This window comes from Oncorhynchus mykiss, chromosome 6 (assembly GCF_013265735.2).
Source record: "Oncorhynchus mykiss isolate Arlee chromosome 6, USDA_OmykA_1.1, whole genome shotgun sequence".
In the NCBI taxonomy this organism is placed as follows: Eukaryota; Metazoa; Chordata; class Actinopteri; order Salmoniformes; family Salmonidae; genus Oncorhynchus; species Oncorhynchus mykiss.
The window spans coordinates 34,368,648-34,394,310 of NC_048570.1; the positions used below are offsets into that span (position 1 = coordinate 34,368,648).

A 25,663-nucleotide genomic window follows, 5' to 3' on the forward strand; every position below is an offset into this window, starting at 1 on the left:
AGCTGTGTGTGGAGTTACGCGATCTTGTCTCCCCAACAGTTGATATTCCGTTAATAAATAAAGGACCTAGCTCATGAACACCTTTGGGAATTAATCTGGTTTTTAAACAATTATATAGGCCTATAAAGAATAGCATTGTTATAATAGTAATTTTGTATTTAACCAACAAGTGATTTGTGTAATAATTTTCATGTCTTGACAAGCAAGCAGCTCCAGTAAACCTACGTAAACGTAGCCGCGGGAAGAAATCTTGATTAACTGTCCCGGTGAGCTCGGCAGATATTGCCGAGGAAGTGGGCAGTTCTGAATGTAGAATCCTTCAATCTCTTTAGCTAATCCACTCCCTGTACTCCGTCATGTGCCAAAGAAAAAACGCCACCTGCTGGAGAAAATAGATTTTTGGGCCCAATTATCCTTTTCGCTTCGCCTATTCCTGTCTGGTGTGACTCACAAGTTATGTTGCCCAATCTACCGTATAAGAGGGATGCACTGTCCTGACAAGTGGAATTATGGGCAACATTTCAGAAAAAGACAAGGGAGCAAGATAGTTCAAACTTGGCAACATGACACCACTCACTGGAAGAACTGTTGCATGCTAAAGTTTGACATGAAACAAATAGTTTCATTGTGCTTCGCAAGTCATATCTTCATGCTCCAGGAATCTACGAACACTTCATTTTCCTCTATTGAGTGGATGGAGATTATAAAAGGGCAGCCTTTATTGTGAATGTTTAGGTCGTGATAGCAGACTCTTAAATTGAACTCCGAAAGATGGCTTAGGTAGACATTTCCCTGAGACGGTTTCTGACAGTTTGTGCAAAAATTATTCATTTGTGCAAATCCACAGTTTCATCAGCTGTCCAGTCTCAGACAATTCCGCATGTGAAGAAGCGGGATGTAGAGGTCCTGGGCTGGCATGGTTACACTTGGTCTGTGGTAGTGAGGCTGAGTCGCCAAATTCTCTAAAACAATGTTGGAGGCGGCTTATGGTAGAGAAATTAACATTAAATTCTCTGGCAACAGCTTTAGTGGAAATTCCTCCAGTTAACATGCCAATTGCACACTCCCTCAAAACATGAGACGTTTGTGGCATTGTGTTGTGTGACAAAACTGCAATTTTTAGAGTGGCCTTTTATTGTCCCCAGCACAAAGTGCACCTGTCTATTGATCATGCTCTTTATTCAGCTTTTTTATATGCCACACCTGTCAGTTGGGTGAATTATCTTGGCATAATACAAATTTAAATTTAAATGAAAAAAATAAGAAAATAGAAAAACAACAATAAAATAACCGTAACAAATCAAATGTTATTTGTCACATGCGCCGAATACAACAGACCTTACCGTGAAATGCTTACTTACAAGCCCTTAACCAACAATCAAAAGGTAACACAAGAAATGTACATAACAATAACGAGGCTATGTACAGGGGTACAGGTTAGTCGAGATAATTTGTAAAGTGACTATGCAGAGATAATAAACAGCGAGTAGCAGCACTGTAAAAACAAAGGGAGGGGGGGGGGTCAATGTAAATAGTCTGTGTGGCCATTTGATTAGTTGTTCAGCAGTCTTATAGTTTGGGGGAAGAAGCTGTTAAGTAGCCTTTAGGTTCTAGACTTGGCGCTCCGGTATCGCTTGCCGTTTGGTAGCAGAGAGAACAGTCTATGACTTGGGTGACTGGAGTCTTTGATAATTGTTTGGCCTTCCTCTGACACAGCCTAGTATATAGGTCCTGGGTGGCAGGAAGCTTGGCCCCAGTGATGTACTGGGCTGTACGTACTACCCTCTGTAGCGCCTTAAGGTCAGATGCCGAGCAGTTGCCATACCAGGCGGTGATGCAACCGGTCAGGATGCTCTCGATGGTGCAGCTTTAGAACGTTTTGAGGATCTGGGGACCCATGCCAAATATTTTCAGTCTCCTGAGGGGGAAAGGTGTTGTCGTGTCCTCTTCAAAACTGTGTTGGTGTATTTGGAAGATGATAGTTTGTTGGTGATTAGGCAAGTCAGTTAAGAATAAATTGTTATTTACAATAACGGCCTACCCCGGCCAAACCCTAACCTGGACGACGCTGGGCCAATTGTGCGCCACCCTATGGGACTCCCAATCACGGCCGTTTGTGATACAGCCTGGAATAGGACCAGGGTCTGTAGTGACACCTCTAGCACTGAGATGCAGTGCCTTAGACCGCTGCGCCACTCGGGAGTCAGATGGGTTTAATGATGTTGCATACTTTGTAAATATTATCAAGCAAGAAATGTAATCATTTGCAATCCTGTCAGAAATCAATTCATCACCTATCCTGGACGTTAGTCCAGTTAATTATTACCTTCAAGGAGATGAAGCTGTTGGACAGCCACAAACCACTGAATACAACTTTTATAATTACTCTGATTATTGGCATTCGTTATCATCATCATGTGATTGTTTCACATCCCAGAACCGTTTCCCCTGACAGATAATGTCTAGGGATTAAGGTCACAGAAACAAATAATCCTCAATTTACCACCAACTAAATTAGATGAACAACATTTACCTTCATCTCACCTAGAATGAGCCATCATAATCACACAAACTGTCCCACAGAATGTACAATCTGCTGGTAAAAGAGAAGACAGCAGAGAAGGGAGCTCTGTGTTTGATTGGCCAGGACGATTATTGCTATTTTTACCCTGTCAAAGACTCAGTAGCTAGGGCAGACTGACTCATATACCCATTTCTCCCAATTTATTAATCTCTGATAACAAAATAATTCACTCTAATCTAGTATTACAAAAAGCAGAGTTTTAGGGAACTGATGAATTACCTGGAGTCACAAAAATAACAGAGATTGCTGGGCTGACTGATTGGCCACAAAGAGGGGCAAGGGTATGCTACACTTGTAAAACTCATGACAAGAGGCCCGTAATACAAAAATAAATACAAGATTTGTTTTCATGATTTCCTTGAGCTTGTTTTGTCGACGGACTGTCACAAAGCCAAAGTGACATCCCAATCAGCAGCTACTATCTACAGTTAGTTTGAGCTGTCACTCACTGCATAAACTGGCGCTCTTGCATAAAATTCCACAGCAGGAATGTTCCACCAGTCTCCCAGAGCAGCTTAAATCCCATTTAATCACATCTACTTCTCCCCTCCTCTCCATTACAAGAGACTGACTGGCTGCTGACAGGTTGTTTTCATAAGATCTCGATGCTTGTGCCCTCCCTGTTTTCCTGGGTAACAACGTGTACCACCGTTCCTTGGCATCCAAACCATTGATTAATAATAATAATTAATCATGTGCCTCATTGTAAGTGGGGCAATTTCAATGACAGTAGGGCTGGCCAAGCACTGTCACTAGACACTGTTGGTAATCTAATGCAACAATCATCATCACCAGCATGCCCATCAGAGCCTGCAGTGGGTAATGGCGAGCAAAGTCCTAGGCTGTGCTGGTGATCACATCCGGGGGAGAGACAGACAGCCCAGGCAGTGGTGGTATGTGGGAAGGAGCTAGCCTTCCCAAGGCCCAAAGTGGTTAACGTACCACAGCTGTTCCCTGGATGATGATGTGAACAGCCTGGGAAACGCTCTATCCCTAATGTCCTGCCCACACTGTCTGTCTCCCCCAGCATATTTCCAATGTTGAAAATAATATGTTTTAAACTCCAGTGGTTTTGACTGAATATTCCTCATCTGTTTATTTTTATTAACAGGTGCCCTCTGTTATGCCCAGGGGTGGCATAGAAGGGAACCAGAAGGACTGTTTCTTGTCTGACCTGCAATGTCACTGTCCACAGATAATTTGCATGGAAAAATCAGGTCCTTTCCCATGTATTTAATAGAAAGCAAGATATATTGTATTTATTTGTTTTGTTTATTCTAATTCCAATCACCATGTACTTGACACCTCAAAACCAACACAATTTAAGATGGTCTTTATAAACAATCATGACCTAGCTTTGGCAGGATAATCAATTCAAGTCTTTAAAATACATCACTTTTCCAAACATATTCGTTTTGTATACCATCCCTGTAATCAATCATACTATGACCTCTGCAAAGAGGTCTGAGTGTTAATGGCACAGGCGATAATCCACTAATCCAATCCATAACTCCATGGGTCACTGGTTCAATCGCCAGCAATGATTACCCTTCATTCCCTATATAATGCAAAACAGTAATATGTCCAAAACTTCTGGATAAAATTGAGATGAAAAAGAAGAGAAAGCAGTCATTTAGCTGGTTTATTTTTAATAATGTGTAAGGATATTTATGGCCCTCCTCTTGACATCGTATATATATTTTTTAAGGTTTATAGCTCATTTCCTGCAATTCTACACATTTTGCTATCGGGTGGAGAGAAATTGTTGTAGTTTTAAAACAAGTTTACTGCAATTCTACACAATTTGCCATGGGATAGGGAGAAGATTTAGCAATTTTATAACTCATTTCATGCAATTCTACTCATTTTGCCATGGGTCGGATAGGAAAAATAGCAGTTTTACAGCTAATTTTTCTGCAATTCTACCCATACAGCCATAGTGTGGAGAGAAATGTTTTCAGTTTTTGGGCTAATTGAATGACTGTCAGTGTCTCACATAACAAGAGAAAAACTGCTGATGCACAACCAAATTTTGTGTATTATACTATTCTAACTTTCAACAGTAAGTTGAGACTGAGTTCCTAAAAATGTATATATAGATTTCCATGAAATATGACCTATAATTAACTACAATATGAGTTAAATAGTTTTGCTTCCAAAAACATTACGTATGTAGCTTTTCAGCATTAATAGCATTAATATTATTCTCTCAAAATGTTTGATTAGCATTATAAACTGCACATCTTTCTCTCTGCCCCATGGCAAAATGTGTTGAAATGCATGAAATAAATACAGTACCAGTCAAAAGTTTGGACACACCTACACATTCCAGGGTTTATCTTTATATGAACTGTTTTCTACATTGTAGAATAATAGTGAAGACATCAAAACTATGAAATAACACATATGGAATTATGTAGTAAACAAAAAAGTGTTAAACAAATCAAATTATATTTTATATTTGAGATTCTTCAAATTAGCCACCCTTTGCCTTGATGACAGCTTTGCACAATCTTGGCATTCTGTCAACCAGCATCATGAGGTAGTCACCTGGAATGCATTTCAATTAACAGGTGTGCCTTGTTAAAAGTTAATTTGTGTAATTTATTTTCTTCTTAATGCGTTTGAGACAATCAGTTGTGTTGTGACAAGCTAGGGGTGGTATACAGAAGATAGCCCTATTTGGTAAAAGACCAGGTCCATATTATGGCAAGAACAGCTCAAATAAGCAAAGAGAAACGACAGACCATCATTACTTTAAGACATTAAGGTCAGTCAATCCAGAACATTTAAAGAACTTTGAAAGTTTATTAAAGTGCAGTCGCAAAAACCATCAAACGCTAGGATGAAACTGGATCTCATGAGGACCGCCACAGGAAAGGAAGACCCAGAGTTACCTCTGCTGCAGAGGATAAGTTCATTATAGTGACCAGCCTCAGAAATTGCAGCACAAATAAATGCATCACAGAGTTCAAGTAAGAGACACATTTCAACATCAACTGTTCGGAGACTGTGTGAATCAGGCCTTCATGGTCCAATTGCTGCAAAGAAACCACAACTAAAGGACACCAATAATAAGAAGACCGGTGGAAATCTATCCTTTGGTCTGATGAGTCCAAATGTACGATTTTTGGTTCCAACCGCCGTGTCTTTGTGAGACGCAGAGTAGGTGAACAGATGATCTCCACATGTGTGGTTTCCACCGTGAAGCATGGAGGAGGAGGTGCTTTGCTGTTGACACTGTCTGTGATTTATTTAGAATTCAAGGCACACTTAACCAACATGGCAACCACAGCATTCTGCAGGGTATGCCATCTCATCTCGTTAGTGCTTAGTGGGGCTATTATTTATTTTTCAACAGGACAATGACCCAAAACACATCTCCAGGCTGTGTAAGGGCTATTTGACCAAGAAGGAGAGTGATGGAGTGCTGCATCAGATGACCTGACCTCCACAATCACCTGACCTCAACCCAATTGATGGTTTGGGATGAGTGAAAGAAAAGTAGCCAACAAGTGCTCAGCATATGTGAGAACTCCTTCAAGACGGTTGGAAAAGCATTCCAGGTGAAGCTGGTTGAGAGAATGCCAAGAGTGTGCAAAGCTGTCATCAAGGCAAAGGGTGGCTACTTTTAAGAATCTTAAATATAAAATATATTTAGATTTGTTGAACACTTTTTTTGTTACTAAATTATTCCATAAGTGTTCTTTCATAGTTTTGATATATTCACTATTATTCTACAATGTAGTAAATAGTAAAAATAAAGAAAAACCCTTGAATGAGTAGGTGTGTCCAAACTTTTGACTGGTACTGTATATATATATATTTAAAAATTGGGGCGTTGGGGGGCCTTCTACTTATCCTTCCATGTATACGGTTTTCAAAATACCCCTTAAAATACCACAAAAGAGGCATAATAAGTCATGTCAAACTGTTGAATTAGGTGAAACGCATTTTAAAATAAAACAAATAAAAAAACTGGGATACCCTGCGGACCCGTATACTGTTCTCTCCCAAAATATCTGCACCACAATTTTGCCCTTGGCCCATCCTATATTAGACTAGTAGGGTACAAGGGGGTAACTTGTCCCCCTTAAGAACAATGTCTAATTGCTGACACAAAAAAGCAACGTTTGGAAAAGAAATTGGTATGTGGATGAAGGTCATGCTTAGGTGAATAAACTATAAAGGGAAATAAATGGCTACAGTTGACACTTTTTTTGTTATTTCACTTTTTTTGTTTTTAGAAAATTGCCATTTTTTTAATGTCCCGGGGTAACTGCCCCCGGGGTGCCAGTTATCCCAGTAGACGATTATGACACAGGGTTTCACACAAGTGTGTTAAAATCCATTTAATCAGTTTAATTTATAAATTCTCTAGTAATTAATGCTTAAAAGCTAAGTCTAGTTGTCTTATTTTAATTAATAAAATAAAATATGGGGGGAAATGGTGTTGCACATGTCACCATTAATATATGCACCATGAGGAGATTTGATGTAAAGTCTCTCTTTTTAACTCACCCGCACATTAATTTGCTTTGTTCTTTCTTTGTTGTTCCTTTTCCGTACAATACATGATGTACAATTGGACTAATATTATTTTAATAATGCAGGACTTTAAATCCCAGCAGTCTTTAAAATGACATTCAGGAGCCCCTAAACCGGACAACGCTGGGCCAATTGTGCATCACCTTGTGCGTCTCCCGGTCACAGCCGGCTACGTCACAGCCCAGGATCAAACCCGGATCTGTAGTGACAACAAAAGTTGTGATGACACAGAGGACATTTTTTGTTGAGCAAGAGCAGTGGCAGCCACGGAAATGTTTGGAAAAAATAATTTGGTGACGTCTTGTGGTCTTAAAGTGAATGTCAGAGTGGGCAGTTACCCCAGGGGGCTAGTTACCCACTAGTACCCTACATTGATGTCCTCAATATGAACCAGTATAGACCTACTGTCCTCAATTAAGTTTAGAGATTATGTAAATATGATCCGTTTGCTTTTTTGATTAAATCCTTTTTTCCCTGCTGAAAAAAAATCGAACAATATATCATAATAGCAGGTATACACCAAGTCCTATAGCCTTAAGTACATGAGTAGTAAAATGTTTGATACGTTTCAATTACCTTGCATGGACTTGTATCTTTGTGAACACATTTTCGTGTTTGAGCGTTCGCAGATGGATCTAAACCGCTCGTGGGAAAATGTATTTCTGTCAGCGAATTAGCCTACCCTAAGCCACACTGGGAAACAAGCGCGTTGTGAAATCAACCTAAAAATAGCTTAACATGCAACGTTTTTTATGACGTTTTAGTGATTTTTCTGGGAAGATTTCTTTGAAGATAACTCGATGCTGGCCATAAAATTCATCATTGTTTTTCGCCTCTTCTTGCGCATTTGGAGAGGCGCGGATCACTCTTTTGGGAAGGTGAAACGCTCTGACTGTGCATGGCTTTAAGGTTTGGACTAATGTTTCTCAGTACTGGCTGTCTTGTTACAAAGGAAAACAATAAACTACTGGACCCAAGATCACAGGCGTAGCCTACTGATCAAGAATGCGCTTAATTGGAGTACACTGGCGAGGTGTCCCTTGCATCACCGCCGGGATCACGTTTTCGTAATGTTCAATACTTCGGGCGTCGATCCCACTTCCAATAAGAGAGAGGATGTTTCCGAAGTTATCAATGGCACTCTGGAGCTTTTCTATAACGTCCTGGTCACAGCTGGTCCAACAGCCATGTGGAACGATACGTGCGGGGAGACACTACTTGATTTCGGCAGTGGAGAGAAGATAATAATCGGAGTGATGTTGGCTATCATCACAGCGGTCACTGTGATGGGAAACACACTGGTTGTCATAGCGGTTTGCGTGGTGAAAAAATTAAGACAACCGTCAAACTATCTTCTTGTGTCCCTGGCTGTGGCAGACCTCTCCGTGGCCATAGTTGTCATGCCCTTTGTTATAGTGACAGACCTAACTGGAGGCAAGTGGCTTTTTGGGGAGGTGTTTTGCAACATCTTCATTGGTATGGATGTAATGTGCTGCACAGCCTCCATCATGACCCTGTGCGTGATCAGTGTTGACAGGTGAGTTAGTTAAACTTACCAGTGAAATCAAATGTACAACAAGGATGTATCTAATGTAGGCTATTCACCTGAGCTATTCGGTAACGTTAGTCAAAACAATTATAGCGCCAAATGACACACATCAGCGGAATGATAATTGGTTTGCTTGAGGTAGATAGATGTCCATCATAAAACACATGAGCTCTTAATAAGCCAACACTTTTTGATAAATAGGCTATAGTCTAATTATGGATTCATAGCCCCTTGAGAGTGGACCTATTTGTAAGGGTTGTTGATCGTTAGACCTTGGTTGGTCGCTACCCACTGTGCACAGGCTGTGGGCACATACGTATATTTAATAACGTCTATTCCACGTTGGTTTAACGTAATTGCCTTGAAATGACGTGGAAACAACGTTGATTCAACAAGTGTGTGCCCAGTGGGTAGCTCTTACATGCCCAATATAACATGTGAAAGTTTATTTCGGTCATTGCAAAGAACGTGTCACTGTGACTAATTTGATTTTCTTGTGACGTTAGGCTACTGTCTAGGGACATTCGTGCAAGCTAACGTGTTGCAAGCTAGGTTACTGTTGTAAATTGCAATGTGTCAATGTTATTGCATCTGTCCCTACTCCAACGTAATTAATAAAATATGAATGCTTAAAATATCATGAATCTGCGAGTCGCGCCAATGACACGATTACGCGCCAGTGGGTTTCAGTAAAATACTGGAAAAACGAATGCATTTCAGGTGTTTGGTTCCTGAGGGATGTCTTCTGTGCGGTCAAGTGCCCCCCCCCCCCCCCCCCCCCCCCAGAAAATCAATAAGCAGTCTGCGATGAATGTATAGTAAGCCTAATTTAAATGTGGTTATCCTCTTGCACCAGAACATGGATACAATCATGCATGGCCTAATTACACATGCTGGTTAATGTATTGTGTATTCTATGAATTGTATGCAGTGTTTGTGTTAATTCTCCACATATGACATATGGGCTATATTATAGTCCTCCTAAACAATATTGGCCTATATTTCACATGAATACTTTTTAAAATTAATACAAATTCATGCGATGTTTGATGTCATTCTGTCATATCCCATTTGGCACTCCAGTCATTTCAACATGGAAATGTGGGTAGTATTTGGTTTAGACGTTGAGCAATGAGATTTCCACCTTTATTCACCAACTCGCTCAAAACAACTTCTCACAATAGTACATTGGTAGTTGTCAGTATCAAATATCAAAGCTAAGCAGAGCTGGGCTGGGCTTGGTTAAAAGCCTGGGAGGGAGACAAAATGGATAGCTCCAGTAGGAGGTCTTGCCCAGATCCGACATTGTTTAAAAAGGTAAAAATCCGACATATTTTATACAAGGTTTGTCTGTGTTGAAAATTGGTTACCATGATGACAAAATCCTGTGGTTAAAATGTCACCCTCAAAACAACATTTTTCACGTAGATTCCACACAACAATATATTGACAAATTACTTTGAAACAACGTTGATTCGATCAGTTTGTGCCCAGTGGGATGTGACTCACTGTCCAATTGAGCAAACTGGACCTATCCATTGCCAAACCCCACTGATTTCAAAGGGCAAATAAACACATGCTCTCTGCCAGTTACACTGATCCCTGATATTAATATGTAGATAAAAAGCACCGAAATGGGCATCTGTTCAGCAAGCATACTCAGAGTACACACAAAGCTCACAGGGCTTTACACAGCAGTTATGCTTTTTCATTTGCCAAAATTATGAATGCAAACAATTCACATTATTTCCTCAATGTATCTTTTGCATCCATCCACACATAATTCTCAGGATAATTCTCAGGATGAAGACTGATACCCTGATTAGATTGAAAATATTGAAAATAATCCTCAACATTATTCCCCATCCCATCTCAACCCCTCCTTTTCCTTCTCCTCCTCCTCCCTTCCCTCCCCTCTTTAAGAACTATCACTGTCTGCCTGGGGAGGGAAAGAAGAGAAACCTGCTAGTGGGAATCATTGCTCACTGTGATTGACTGGTTCTAGATTGCCCTTATAGCACTGTTGATTGTTCAGAGAGGAGACAGATTGGAAGCACTCCACTGTTCCCCAATAATAATCCACTATAAAATAAATTCAAGTGATCAAATCGGGTTGCTCCGCCTCACTCAGAAGCCACAATTAAGCCTAATAGCGGTCACAATGGTCAGATTATCCTTCTCCCTTCTTGCTCATAATGCCTTATTAGTACAATACATTACACCAAGAAATTATGCATGGTGCCAGCAGTGCTTTCGCAAAACAGAATGATTCTGTATGCCGGAAGAGCTAATGCTATTAATGGGGGAACAGGAACACTGAGATATGAGCATTTCTTAATCTTTAGTATTGTTATGGCCATCCCTTCCTGATGCCCAAATGGTATGGAGGATACATATGACATATGATGACATATCCCACCACATCATTTTAAAGTGGATAATTGGGTAATATTTGGTTGAGATGTTGATCAATGAGATTACAACCATATTCACAGACTGAAAAAAAACTGCCAAAAGTTATTTCCAATGTGTTATCAATATGCTTTCATCCATCTAAAAGCACAACCACATTCTAATGGAAAAACAATGTCATATTTTTGGTTTAGTTGTCACCCAAATGTCTATCACTGCACTTTTAACCATTTAAAAGCACATCAAAGTTCAAATGGGAATACAATGTCAGATATTTTGTTTATTTAAACCACAGATGTATGTGTAATCACTGTTCTTCATCTAATAGCATAACCAAATTACCTGGATTGCAGTTGAGATTACAATAAAAGTACATGGTTCAAGTGCTCAATGCCATTCGAGATTCTGAGCAGATTATTACAGCAATTGTGAAGATCTCCACAGACCTCCGATGACGTATGCATGCTATGTTAAACATGCACACTTTATATGATAACATAATACCTTTAATAGCTTTCCCGAGTAGTGCAGCGGTCTAAGGCACTGCATTGCAGTGCTTGAGGCATCACTACAGACCCTGGTGTGACCGGGAGACCCATGAGGCGGTGCACAATTGGCCCAGCGTTGTCCGGGTTAGGGGAGGGTTTGGCCGGCCGTGATGCTCTAGCGACTCCTTGTGGTGGGCCAGGAGCCTGCAAGCTGACTTCGGTCGCCAGTTGTACAGTGTTTCCTCCAACACATTGGTGCGGCTGGCTTCCAGGTTAAGCAAGCAGTGTGTCAAGAAGCAGTGCGTGTTGGCAGGGTTGTGTTTCGGAGTACACATGGCTCTCGACCTTCACCTTTCCTGAGTCTGTACGGGAGTTGTAGCGATGGAGCAAGACTGTAACTACCAATTGGATATCACGAAAAAGTGGTAAAAAATAAATAAATAATAATAATTTAAAAAAATAATACATTTATAGTTACAGTAAACACTATGCTTGAAAATATGGAGAGTGGTACTCAGTAATGTGTTGTATTGGATTTACCCCAAACATAACACTTTGTATTCATGACAAAAAGCAAATTGCTTTGCCACATTTCGTGCAGTATTACTTTAGTGCCTTGTTGCAAATAGGATGCATGTTTTGGAATATTTTTATTCTGTACAGGCTTCCTTCATTTCACTCTGTCAATTTGGTTAGTATTGTGGAGTAACTACAATGTGGTTGATCCATCTCCCAAGTGGCGCTGTGGTCTCAGGTACTCCATCTCAGTGCGAGAGGTGTCACTACAGACACCCTGGTTTGAATCCAGGCTGTATCACAACCCGGCCATGATTGGGAGTCCCATAGGGCGGTGCACAATTGACACAGTGTTTTCCTATGTTTGGCTGGTGTAGGCCATCATTATAAATAAGAATTTGTTCTTAACTGACTTGCCTAGTTAAATAAAGGTTATATACCAATAAGTGGCCTTCTTTGTGGAAAACCTTCCTGGTCTTTGTGTTTGAAATTCACTGCTCGACTGAGGGACCTTAGAGATAATTGTAGGTGTGGGGTACAGAGATGAGGTAGTCATTCAAAAATCATGTTCCACACTATCTTTGCACACAGTGAGTCTATGCATGTTATTATGTTACTTGTTAAGCAAATTAATTCGTAAAAATGTAGAAAAACATAATTCCACTTTGACATGGGGTATTGTGTGTAGGCCAGTGACAAAAGAAAATCTCAATATAATCCATTTAAATTTAGGCTGTAACACAACAAAATATGGAAAATATTTAATGTCTATGGCAAAAGATGGTTGGAGAACATATTTGAAATGTGCAGTGAGTGTCATTGATGGCTCAGAGAGACAGAAACTGCGGTATATGGCCAGTGGTTTTGTCATCCTCCAGTGAACTCATCTGCCTTTCTATAGCACGTCGCTCATGGATCCTCTCACAACAAAGTCTTCCTCTGTCCCTCATGCAGGTGGTTCTATGGGCTTACATTTTCAAAACAACAGGTTGTTGTTGTAAATAAGAATTTGTTCTTAATTGACTTTCCTGGTAAATAAAAGGTAATTGTAAAAAACAAAAAATATCTTAACAGAAAGACGCCAATGTTTTATTTGCACAGGAAGGGCAAGATCCATTCATCTAACCATTCAGCCATAAATTCCTTTCTCTCTCTCTCTCACACACACACACACACACGCACGCACGCGCACACGCACACACACACACACACATATATATATTCCATCTAGCTAACCTTTTAAAGGAGAAATAAACAAAGCTAAACATAACCTCGCTTTTGAGGACAGCAGCACTGAGAGCAAAGTCAACATGACCTCACCCCTCGTTGGGCATTGCTGCCAAATTTGGTCTTCCCTATTTGATGACAGACAGACAATTGGCCCCAGTCAGAGAGGAAGCGAGAGAGATAACTGGGCCCAAAATCTTATCCAGCAAGTGGCGTTTTTTTTTCTCCATTTACCAAGTGATTGAATAGAAATGTCGTAATGCTTAAGTTGTTACGAGTGTACTGATAAATAGGCCACGTGACATTTCGGGATCTTTAAGAAAAAACACTTTGGCTGCGTTTCAGACTCATAAAAGACACACCTTCTTCCACTTACCCTCGCCTTTTGCCGTTGGGGAAATCCCCGCGGCCATCTTTGTCGTTGGTCCAAATGATTAACAAAGAAAGGGAAGTGGGCAATGTAAGCCCCTCTTGTCCTCGTTTTTGATCGAGTTTGCGAGTGTACAATTATGTTCACTCCGGGCCTGAAACGCCCCATAATTAAATTCCCCATAATTGTACATCCACTAAGAAAAGTCCACCAAAACCTAAAAACCAACATTAATATGGAAAAGTCAACATGCACGTGTAAGTACAAACTAATGTAAATAAGTTAGAAATTGTGATGACGGCTCAAACACATAACATAATCATAAAAGTCATGTTTTTGTTTGGTTAGCTTTTGGAAACGTTAACTTGCGCACATAACTTTCCCTGACATCACACTTATCCGTTGTAATTTTAGATTTACCTGATATAGTAGGATGGCTAACATTAGATGCCTGTGGATGCGTTGTCTTCTAGCCAAGATATGAAATGCAATCGTAATTGACTGTAGCGCATATAAGGCACACACAACAGTTCCATGATGACTGAAAACACAACCGTGGGATGAACGAGTGCCACATTTTTGGGAAAGAGCGGTCCAATTCATTCTTCCCTTGCCCTGCAAATAAAATAAAAAAAGTGTTAACTCGTCAGACGTCATGATACGTCATCAGAAGTGTCACTTAATTTGAGGACTGAGGGGAGAGGGTTTGGAATGCAGTCTTTATATTGGAGTTGTGCCTGTTGTTCACACGCATATCTGCCTTCATTGGCTAGAATGGTCCCACCTGATCTCGCCTTCTATTATTTTCATTGTTCGAGCGGCTACTTGAGTATCTGGTCAATTTCATAGATCATCTGTGCCTCCCTAGAGATCCTATTCATCTACATTTTCAGAATGGTTATTGCCTTTTCAATTTCAGTCAATATGAGGGTTTAGTTTAAAATAAATCTAGTCCAGAGGGGGGTCATGTAATTTGTAGTTGATGAAATTAAAATTATTTCCCCGTTTTTTAGAATTAGTTGCTTATTAGGCTATATATTGACGTGTGCTCGATGCCGCCCCTCATCTCTGAATCTCAAATGGGCGCACAATAACAAGTGTGCCTATAGGCTATTTAGTGTGGTCTTAATCAAATGATCCATATCCATATCCATATGAAGAATAGAGCAAAGTTAATATTTATATTTCTAAGATAGCTGCTGGGATGGTTTAAATAAAACGAGGCTGCATTACACACTGCAATGGATATTCCAACTCTTGCTCATCAAAAACGTTTTTGTGTGCTGCTTTTAACCAATGGCTGTTCTGTGTAGGGATACGGTGGCAGTTCAGAAGGAGAGTCAAATGTTTCTTCCGAAAATACATTTTGATTAGGCCTAGTCCATGCGTGCGGATAAGCCTATAGTCTATGTTCTGTTTAGTTTGAGAAGGAGAGCGCGAAGATGAGGAGGACCGGAGGTCAACTTTGATAGCTGGCCACTACTATAGTATATTTGATTAAAAACAATATGTTTCTTGCCCATTATGTATTTATCACAGTTATTGACCTCACAATAGGCCAGATTCGAGTAATTTACATTGTGGTGCTAAAACTTCAACCAGCAGCCGCGGCACAATCAATCGGATGGACAGCTCATGGTGCATATAAATAAAACTGATCAGTTTATATAAAGTCATCTATAACATCGCTTTGCTCCGTGATTCTTTATGCGAGAAACAAGCTGTAAAATACCCGGGCATGTCACGTTCACTGTCTTCAAACTCCCTGTCATAGATGAGCCAAGGCGCAGTGTGCATGTAATTCCACATCTTTTAATAAAGTGAAACTTTCACAAGAAAAACAGTTAAACAGACCGTGGCGCGCACAAACACACACAGAAAATAAATATTTACCCACAAACACAGGTGGGAAAAAGGCTGCCTAAGTATGATTCCCAATCAGAGTCAACGATAGACAGCTGCCTCTGATTGGGAACCATACCCGGCCATCAAAGAAATAGACAAACTAGAATGCCCACTCAAATCACACCCTGACCTAAACAAAAGGTGAAATAAAAAGGCTCTCTAAGGTCAGGGCGTGACAGGGCAAGACGTGACTCCGATGCATAATGGGGATATCATTGTTTAGTTTCCTTGACATTCAGAGGCTGACTTTGCTTGTGAACTAATCTAATTCTGTCACTATCAATTGATTAAGCTATTCACTTTCTGTACAATAGATGTTTAAATCCAGACAGCTTTTAGGGAAACACTTTTGACCTTCTCTCATTGGGTTAAGCCACGAAAGAAGAGTAGCCAGCAGGTAAAGCTTACAATTTTCTGCGTCGGTATTATGTCTGAGGTGGAAAGGTAGGCCTAACTTTTGAAATTACCCCTCTTCAATTCCTAAGGACGTCTCAGATTGAATTATTTGCAAACAGGCACGGTTTTGTTGCAAACAGGACACATATTTGGCATTTCTACGAATAGGATAAGATCGAAACATAGGCCTATCTCTCTGTCCATTCTTAGCCTGTAATTTCTGTAGTTTGTGGTGTATAAAAAAATATTCTGCTAATATGTAAAATTACACAGAATTGTTTCACATATTTATAAAAGGCCATTTTTTTCTCGGACACGCAAAGACGATAATAGATCAATGCAATGCTTTTGGTATGAAGGAGATATTTTCACCCCTACTCTTGTCCACGGTGGTCTGCGAACCCACAACCTTGCAAATTCCTGCGTTGCCATGTCGTTTTTACAGGTCAAAGAACAGTTTCTAAAACTACATATGTAAGACTCTGGTCTGTCCAAGAAGTAAGGGTAAACGTTATACTTTACATGTTCTCTGCTATCCACTTTGTTTCAATCATTATTTTGGGTGTAGGGGAGGCTCACCTTGTTTTTTTCCAAGCGTTCATGGAGGGTTTAGGTAAAATATATTTTGCTGAAGGGAGGGCCACCCATTCTAGTATTCTAATTCCTAATTCTATGGTAGTCTCAGTCTCTCCCTAAACAAAAAAATAGCGTGATCGTGACTGCTGTGAGCGTGATCGTGACTGGTGTTTATCAGGGACCATCGTGTGATTTAAAATGTCCTTGTAGTTAAGGGTCTGATCTGAACAGCTCATCCATCACTTATGCTCACCGGACCCAGGGACAAAAATATCTTATGTGAGGCAAAGAATGTCTAAAATGATAAGATGGACAATTGGATCTGTCAACTACTTGAGACAAATAAGACATGTGTGTTCCCAAAACAATCCTCAAGCAAGGGAAGACCTTTCCAGATCTTAGGCTCATTCTGCAATTTACTTATTTGATGGGAAATTAACAATAAAGTCTTAACTGATTTAGCGCCCCAGCTCAATAAAGCAATTTTATAAAGAAATAAACTAATCTTGAGATAATCTTCTGGGATTTTAGTATTATTGTCAAACTGTATATTTAGAGGTATTGACTGTATCTGCACACCAGTGGAGGCTGGAGGGAGGAGCTATAGGAGGACAGGATCATTGAAATGACTGGAATGGAGTAAATGGAACGGTATTGAACACATCAAATGTATGGAAACCACATTTGACTCCCTTCCATTAATTCCATTCCAGCGATTACTATGAGCCAATCCTCCTCTGCTGCACACTTTTCAGTCATATCCTTGAAAGCAAGAACATTATTTTCTCTTCAGTGTAGCACACTCATTAAAAAAACTACTGTGCAGTTGTAAAAATATGTTATAGGCCTATACAATTGATATATGTGGAAAAGAGAATGAAAGAGATTCAGATTGAACTTGTCAGTTGTAAAAAATGATTGGCCTGATAATGCTGTGTTTGATATGTGTTTCAAGATTCCCAGCAAGGTCATGTGATAAAACTGTCCCTGTCCCTCACAGGGAATATAACACCTATAAAGGTATATTCTGTTTAGTCAAACACTCTGCGTCCTGGCTATAAAGGCCAGTGGTTCAAAACTGTTTAAACATGTTTTTAAACTAAAATAAATGGAGGAACTTATTCAAGAAAGATCAAGTGTAATATATTGTAAAAATGAAGCAAACTGCAGGAATATGGGGAAAAATGCACAATTTAAAAAAAATCTTCAACATACAAATGCTACCCAAAATGATTTACTGAAATATGTTACCTATGATTCACCAAACAATATTTTGAAAGAGGAAGCAAAGCATTTGTTGTCATTTCAGTCTCCTCCATCTCCACTTGCCAAAGTTAATGGGATTTTCCCCCCTATTAATAATGTAAAATTAACAGCTGTACAGAAAGACATGTGTAGGCCAAATTACAGAGGAGGAACTTCTTGATGCAATTAAAGCCTTTAAGTCCGGGAAAACTCCAGGGCTGGATGGCATACCAGTGGAGGTATACCAAACCTTTTTTGATGTACTCAGAGGATTTTCAGATACTCAACAATAACGTCTGACTTTATTATTACTGAAACAGGACCTAAGTGGTAAATCTAAAGTCCATTTAAAGGTCCCTTACACTTTAGTGTTGTGATGCAGAAATTCTAGCAAAGTGCATAGAATTATAAAGGTATTGTTTTATATTATTCTTCCTAATCAGACAGGTTTTTTACATGGACAATACATTGGAGATAATATATGACAAGTACTGGAAACAATAGAACGCTATGAAAAATCTGGGAAACCAGGCCTGGTATTCATAGCTGACTTTGAAAAGGCTTTTGATAAAGTACGACTGGAATTTATATATAAATGCCTGGAATATGTCAATTTTGGAGAATCTCTTATACAATGGGTTAAAGTTAAAGGTGTAAATTAGTAAATAATGGCTACTTCTGAAAGTATTAAACTGTCAAGAGGAGTAAGGCAAGGTTGTCCACTATTAGCATATCAATTTATTATAACCATCAAAATTGTACCTATTAAAATCAGGTCCAACAATAAAATCAAGGTCTAGGGCTTAAAAACAAAGGTGTCATTGTACGCGGATGATTCATGTTCTTTTAAATCCACTATTTGGATCCCTCCACAGCCTTATAGAAAAACTAGATACTTTTTCTAACCTCTGGATTACAACCAAATGATAAGTGTACTATATTACATATTGGATCACCAAAAAGTACACTTTTACATTACCGTGTAGTTTACCAATAAAATGGTCTGATGGTGAAGTGGACATACATACGGTGGAAAGGAAAATACCTGTCTATTTGTGGATAAATCACCCTGATTTAACTCTTTAGTCATATCCCAGTTTACCTATTTGCTTATGGCCTTGCCTACACCTAGCAACTTTCAATTAAATGAGCAAAAAATGTTCAATTTTATTTGGAACAGCAAGTACATTTTGCCTTCCAAAATGAAATTTCAGAGAGCAGAAATGATTAAATATTAAAGCATTTAGACCTCTCACTAAAGGTTTCCTCTCACCATCTCCAACATATCACTATTTTTAAAACAAGCCATAAGAAGTTGGTTGCAATTTCAGTTTAATCCACCAGAAAAGACCAATCAAATATTACAAAAAATATTATGGTTAAACTCATACTAACTGATAAAATAAAAATAAAAAAACATTTTGGATAAAAAGGTATAATCTTTGTAAATTATATCATATATAGGACTGATGGTTTGTGGAAAAATCACACTGATTTAACTATTTAGTTATATCCCAGTTGACCTATTTTGTTCATGGCCTTGCCTACACCTAGCAACATTTTTTAAATTTTATTCGGAACGGCAAGTCAATTTTGCCCTCTAAAATTATATTTCCGAGGGCAGAAATGATTAAATATTAAAGCATAAGACCTCTCACTAAAGGTTTCAGTCATGAACTGATACACACAACACTAGATTCAAAACTTAATTCTTGCAACCAATAGAATGTTATATATATATATAGAGGATACAACTTTCCCAGCTCTGCAGATTTTTCCTCGAAGAGACATAATCATGAGACAATTTGTTTTGGGACAGTCGATATGTAGCTTGTTTTGGTCGCAGGTTCAGGAATGGCGAAGAATTGCAACATTTTCTTGGAGCTAAATCTGCAAATAGGACTGCTGGGTGATTTAAAAAGTTAAAGTCAATTGATCAATAATACAATAATACTCTTAGCAAAAATTATTCTCTTTAAATGTATAATTTGTAGAATCTTTGAGAATAGAAAGGTTCAGAGTTTTTGTGAAACATAACAGCACAGTTGAAAAATATATGGAATATAGAACTGTGTCCTTTAAATGTACAGTGCATTCGGAAACTATTCCGACTCCTTGACTTTTTCCACATTTTGCTACATTACAGCCGTATTCTAAAATTGATTAAATAGTTTTTCCCCCTCATCACACAATACCCCACAATGACAAAGCAAAACACGTTGTTTTTTTTTGCACATTTATAGATTAAAATAAATAAATATCACATTTATATAATTATTCAGACCCTTTACTCAGTACTTTGTTGAAGCACCTTTGGCAGCGATTGCAGCCTCCAGTCTTCTTGGGTATGATGCTACAAGCTTGGCACACCTGTATTTGGGGAGTTTCTCCCATTCTTCTCTGCAGATCCTCTTAAGCTCTGTCAGGTGGTGCAAGATTTCCCCCAAATGTGACGCTTGGCATTCAGGCCAAAGAGATCAATCTTGCTATCATCAGACCAGAAAATGTTGTTTCTCATGGTCTGAGAGTCCTTTAGGTGCCTTTTAGTAAACTCCAAGCGGGCTGTCATGTGCCTTTTACTGAGGAATAGCTTCCATCTGGCTACTTTACCATAAAGGCTTGATTGATGGAGTGCCGCAAAGATGGCTGTCCTTCTGAAAGGTTCTCCCATCTCCACAGAGGAACTCTGGAGCTCTATCAGAGTGACCATCAGGTTCTTGGTCACCTTCCTGACCAAGGCCCTTCTCCCCCGATTGCTTGGTTTGGCCGGGCTTCCAGCTCTAGGAAGAGTCTTTGTCGTTCCAAGCTTCTTCCATTTAAGAATGATGGAAGCCACTGTGTTCTTGGGGACCTTCAATGTGTTCCCAAATGCTGGAAGTGGGGCCTGAGTGAAACGTTTTTTGGGAACCCCTGATATAGGCCATATGGTCCCAACTAACTTGACTGTCTTATGTCGTCACCGATCAGTGGTCCCTGAGATCTCCTTACTGTAGGTCTCAGCAGAGGAATGTAGCTACCACATGATTGTGGATCAAAGAGAGAGTGACAGCATGTTCCAGGAGATCTGTTTAAGCAAGGCGAGGTGCAGAATTGCTCATCTTGATTACATGTAGATCAGTGATTCTTCAGAGTCCGACTGCATGAATCAGAATGTAGTGATTAGTGAATCTCAAACACCTATACAAGCACAGTGGTTTTTGGTCTCTGTTGGAACTGAGGCTGCATCCCAAATAATATATGTCCCCTGGTCAAAAGTGCACTATAAATGGAATATGATGCTATTTGGGACGCAGATTTAGAGGTCCTCTGGATTAGCATGATCCTGTCAGCAGCTCAGACAGGGATAAAGGATGCATAGAAAAACATGGACCACTCTGCTGGAACTAATCTCTGCACTTCTCTGACATTTCCCCAGCCATCATGTTGGTTGGTCTCTAGCTTCACACACACACACTGCACACTGGAGAGGCAGGCCCCAATTCACAATGATTGAAGATTGCTTTTTTTGGTGTAGATTTTCTGTGTGGGTGGTTTATGCATACTTTTTAGTCGCTCTTATCCAGGAGAAATTAGGGTTAACTGCATTACTCACATCAGCAGATTTTTCAATTAGTCAGCTGGGGAATTTGAACCAACGACCTTGGGTTATTGGCCCAATGTGCTTAACCGCGAGGCTACCTGCCGCAGTCATACAGGTGAATTAGTTGTAGCTCCACTATCATTCCTGGATGAGGATCTTCTCAATTTGCTTCTACTGGGCTGAGCCAAACTATATTCCTGCCACGTTCTTACCACGTACTTTAAGTGGCCACTGCACAAATCTTACTCTGAAAAGTGTGAATAGTAAAAAATAAATTTATTTTATGTTTTATTTATCTGTTATTTTACCAGGTAAGTAGACTGAGAACACGTTCTCAATTGCAGCAACTACCTGGGGAATAGTTACAGGAGAGAGGGGTGGGGGGGGGTGAATGAGCCAATTGAGCCAATTTAATACAAATACATCTCCAACCGTAGCATTGTAATTGCATATTGCAAACTCATGATTCATCATCATAGATGGAAATAGTCTTACCTTCTCCAGTTTGAAAGAACTAGACCTGCCCTTGTCCAGTTCCTAAAAAGGTGCTTTCTCTTGTGGCCAGTTCTAGTTCTCCCTCTAAGAGTAATATACAGTGCCTTGTGAAAGTATTCGGCCCCCTTGAACTTTGCGACCTTTTGCCACATTTCAGGCTTCAAACATAAAGATATAAAACTGTATTTTTTTGTGAAGAATCAACAACAAGTGGGACACAATCATGAAGTGGAACGACATTTATTGGATATTTAGAACTTTTTTAACAAATCAAAAACTGAAAAATTGGGCGTGCAAAATTATTCAGCCCCTTTACTTTCAGTGCAGCAAACTCTCCCCAGAAGTTCAGTGAGGATCTCTGAATGATCCAATGTTGACCTAAATGACTAATGATGATAAATACAATCCACCTGTGTGTAATCAAGTCTCCGTATAAATGCGCCTGCACTGTGATAGTCTCAGAGGTCCGTTAAAAGCGCAGAGAGCATCATGAAGAACAAGGAACACACCAGGCAGGTCCGAGATACTGTTGTGAAGAAGTTTAAAGCCGGATTTGAATACAAAAAGATTTCCCAAGCTTTAAACATCCCAAGGAGCACTGTGCAAGCGATAATATTGAAATGGAAGGAGTATCAGACCACTGCAAATCTACCAAGACCTGGCCGTCCCTCTAAACTTTCAGCTCATACAAGGAGAAGACTGATCAGAGATGCAGCCAAGAGGCCCATGATCACTCTGGATGAACTGCAGAGATCTACAGCTGAGGTGGGAGACTCTGTCCATAGGACAACAATCAGTCGTATATTGCACAAATCTGGCCTTTATGGAAGAGTGGCAAGAAGAAAGCCATTTCTTAAAGATATCCATAAAAAGTGTCGTTTAAAGTTTGCCACAAGCCACCTGGGAGACACACCAAACATGTGGAAGAAGGTGCTCTGGTCTGATGAAACCAAAATGGAACTTTTTGGCAACAATGCAAAACGTTATGTTTGGCGTAAAAGCAACACAGCTGAACACACCATCCCCACTGTCAAACATGGTGGTGGCAGCATCATGGTTTGGGCCTGCTTTTCTTCAGCAGGGACAGGGAAGATGGTTAAAATTGATGGGAAGATGGATGGAGCCAAATACAGGACCATTCTGGAAGAAAACCTGATGGAGTCTGCAAAAGACCTGAGACTGGGACGGAGATTTGTCTTCCAACAGGACATTGATCCAAAACATAAAGCAAAATCTACAATGGAATGGTTCAAAAATAAACATATCCAGGTGTTAGAATGGCCAAGTCAAAGTCCAGACCTGAATCCAATCGAGAATCTGTGGAAAGAACTGAAAACTGTTATTCACAAATGCTCTCCATCCAACCTCACTGAGCTCGAGCTGTTTTGCAAGGAGGAATGGGAAAAAATGTCAGTCTCTTGATGTGCAAAACTGATAGAGACATACCCCAAGCGACTTACAGCTGTAACCGCAGCAAAAGGTGGCGCTACAAAGTATTAACTTAAGGGGGCTTTGAAATATCCAATAAATGTCGTTCCATTTCATGATTGTGTCCCACTTGTTGTTGATTCTTCACAAAAAAATACAGTTTTATATCTTTATGTTTGAAGCCTGAAATGTGGCAAAAGGTCGCAAAGTTCAAGGGGGCCGAATACTTTCGCAAGGCACTGTATATATTCTTTATTTTTAAAACCAGATATGAATAATTCATTGGCAACAGAGGGGAGAGGGAGGATATTCCCTGTCTAGAGTCACCCAGCCGTTGACAATATCTAGATAGTGCTTGGGGAATGGAAGAGTTTGTTATTGCAAAGAGACAGATCCTCATTAAAAATGCAAATAAGAAATAACACTGTCTTGCACTCAGTACATTTTTATGTACTGAGTGCATCAGCATTTGTGGGTTCGCAAAACACCAGTCTCAACGTCAACAGTGAAGAGGCGACTCCAGGATGCTGGCCTTCTAGGCAGAGTTCCTCTATCCAGTGTCTGTGTTCTTTTGCCCATCTTAGTCTTTTCTTTTTATTGGCCAGTCTGTGAGATATGGCTTTTTCTTTGCAACTCTGCCTAGAAGGCCAGCATCCCGGAGTCGCCTCTTCACCGTTGACGTTGAGACTGGTGTTTTGCGGGTACTATTTAATGAAGCTGCCAGTTGAGGACTTGTGAGGCGTCTGTTTCTCAAACTAGAAACTCTAATGTACTTGTCTTCTTGCTCAGTTGTGCACCGGGGCCTCCCACTCCTCTTTCTATTCTGGTTAGAGCCAGTTTGTGCTGGTCTGTGAAGGGAGTAGTACACAGCGTTGTACGAGATCTTCAGTTTCTTGGCAATTTCTCACATGGAATAGCCTTTATTTCTCAGAATAAGAATAGACTGACGAGTTTCAGAAGAAAGATCTTTGTTTCTGGCCATTTTGAGCCTGTAATCGAACCCACAAATGCTGATGCTCCAGATACTCAACTAGTCTAAGGAAGAACAGTTTTATTGCTTCTTTAATCAGAACAACATTTTTCAGCTGTGCTAACATAATTGTAAAATGGTTTTCTAATGATCAATTAGCCTTTTAAAATGATAAACTTGGATTAGCTAACACAACGGGCAATTGGAACACAGGAGTGATGGTTGCTGATAATGGGCCTCTGTATGCCTATGTAGATATTCCATAGAAAATCTACCGTTTCCAGCTACAATAGTCATTTACAACATTAACAATGTCTAGACTGTATGTCTGATCAATTTAATGTTATTTTAATGGACAAATAATGTGCTTTTCTTTCAAAAACAAGGACATTTCTAAGTGACCCCAAACTTTTGAACAGTAATGTATATATATTTGTATTTAATCCTTCACAATCTTCCTGACATCTGACGCTTCACACTTGTTATTAACCAGCATTTGGTTTCCAAACAGAGGCAAAAATGTCAAAGCCTTTCGTCTTGAGTGAATCCCACCTTAGTAGACTACGTCTTGGATACTCAATTCAGAATTGAACATCTGCACACACATTCCACAATCACAGAATAAAAGTCCTCCACCTGCTTTTCAGTCTTTTTCGTATCAGACATCCTACACATCGATGTCATTATTAGCAAAGAAAGTTTAAGGTAGGATTAGGCCTACACTATGGAGCTGCTTGCTTTCCAAGACATTAACATTATTTACACAAATCACTTGTTGGCTAAATAGCCTACAGGAAGAAATAACAATGAATATTGTAATAATGCAATTATGTAGTCTATATAATTGTTTAAAAACAGATTAATTCCCGAAGTTGTCATCGAACTAGGTTGTTTATTTATCAGCTGAATGTCAACTGTTGGGTGGCAAGCGCGAGCAACTCCTCACACAGCTGATTGTTGTGCAGAATGACATGTGTTCTAATGTTCTATGTAAGCATTTCACGGCAAGGTCTTCTACACCTGTTGTATTCGGCACATGTGACAAATACAATTTGATTTGATAATAAGCCCAGTCCCTGCACAACATTTCTAAATGCAATCTATGGAAAAGACAACTGTTTTGAGGGTGATTATTGAAAAGAGCGGCATCCCAACTTCCCAGTGCTGTATGATTTATTTCTCAGACACTCTTTAGTGTCTGGCATGATAATAAAAAAACGGACCACATTGGCCACTCCTATGCATAAATTGAAGGCATATATGCCAATGCAATTTTTTTTAGGACATTAAACCAGCAACAAGATCATATTTAGAATCTGTGATCTAAGTAATGGTTAGCCCATTGGGGTAAACAATGCAGAGGAGCAACCCCAT

At 39.7% G+C, this 25,663-nt stretch overlaps 1 protein-coding gene across 1 annotated transcript in view; it reads left to right on the forward strand.

The window, feature by feature from the left end:
* Positions 1-7,503: 7,503 nt before the first annotated feature.
* LOC110525837 (5-hydroxytryptamine receptor 7-like) overlaps positions 7,504-25,663 on the forward strand; it is a 38,538-nt gene continuing 20,378 nt past the window's right edge. The window contains exon 1 of the mRNA XM_021606289.2: positions 7,504-8,669. Within this exon, the coding sequence (XP_021461964.1) occupies positions 8,203-8,669 (467 nt within the window). The 5' untranslated portion in view covers positions 7,504-8,202. The remainder of the gene's footprint in view (positions 8,670-25,663) is intronic.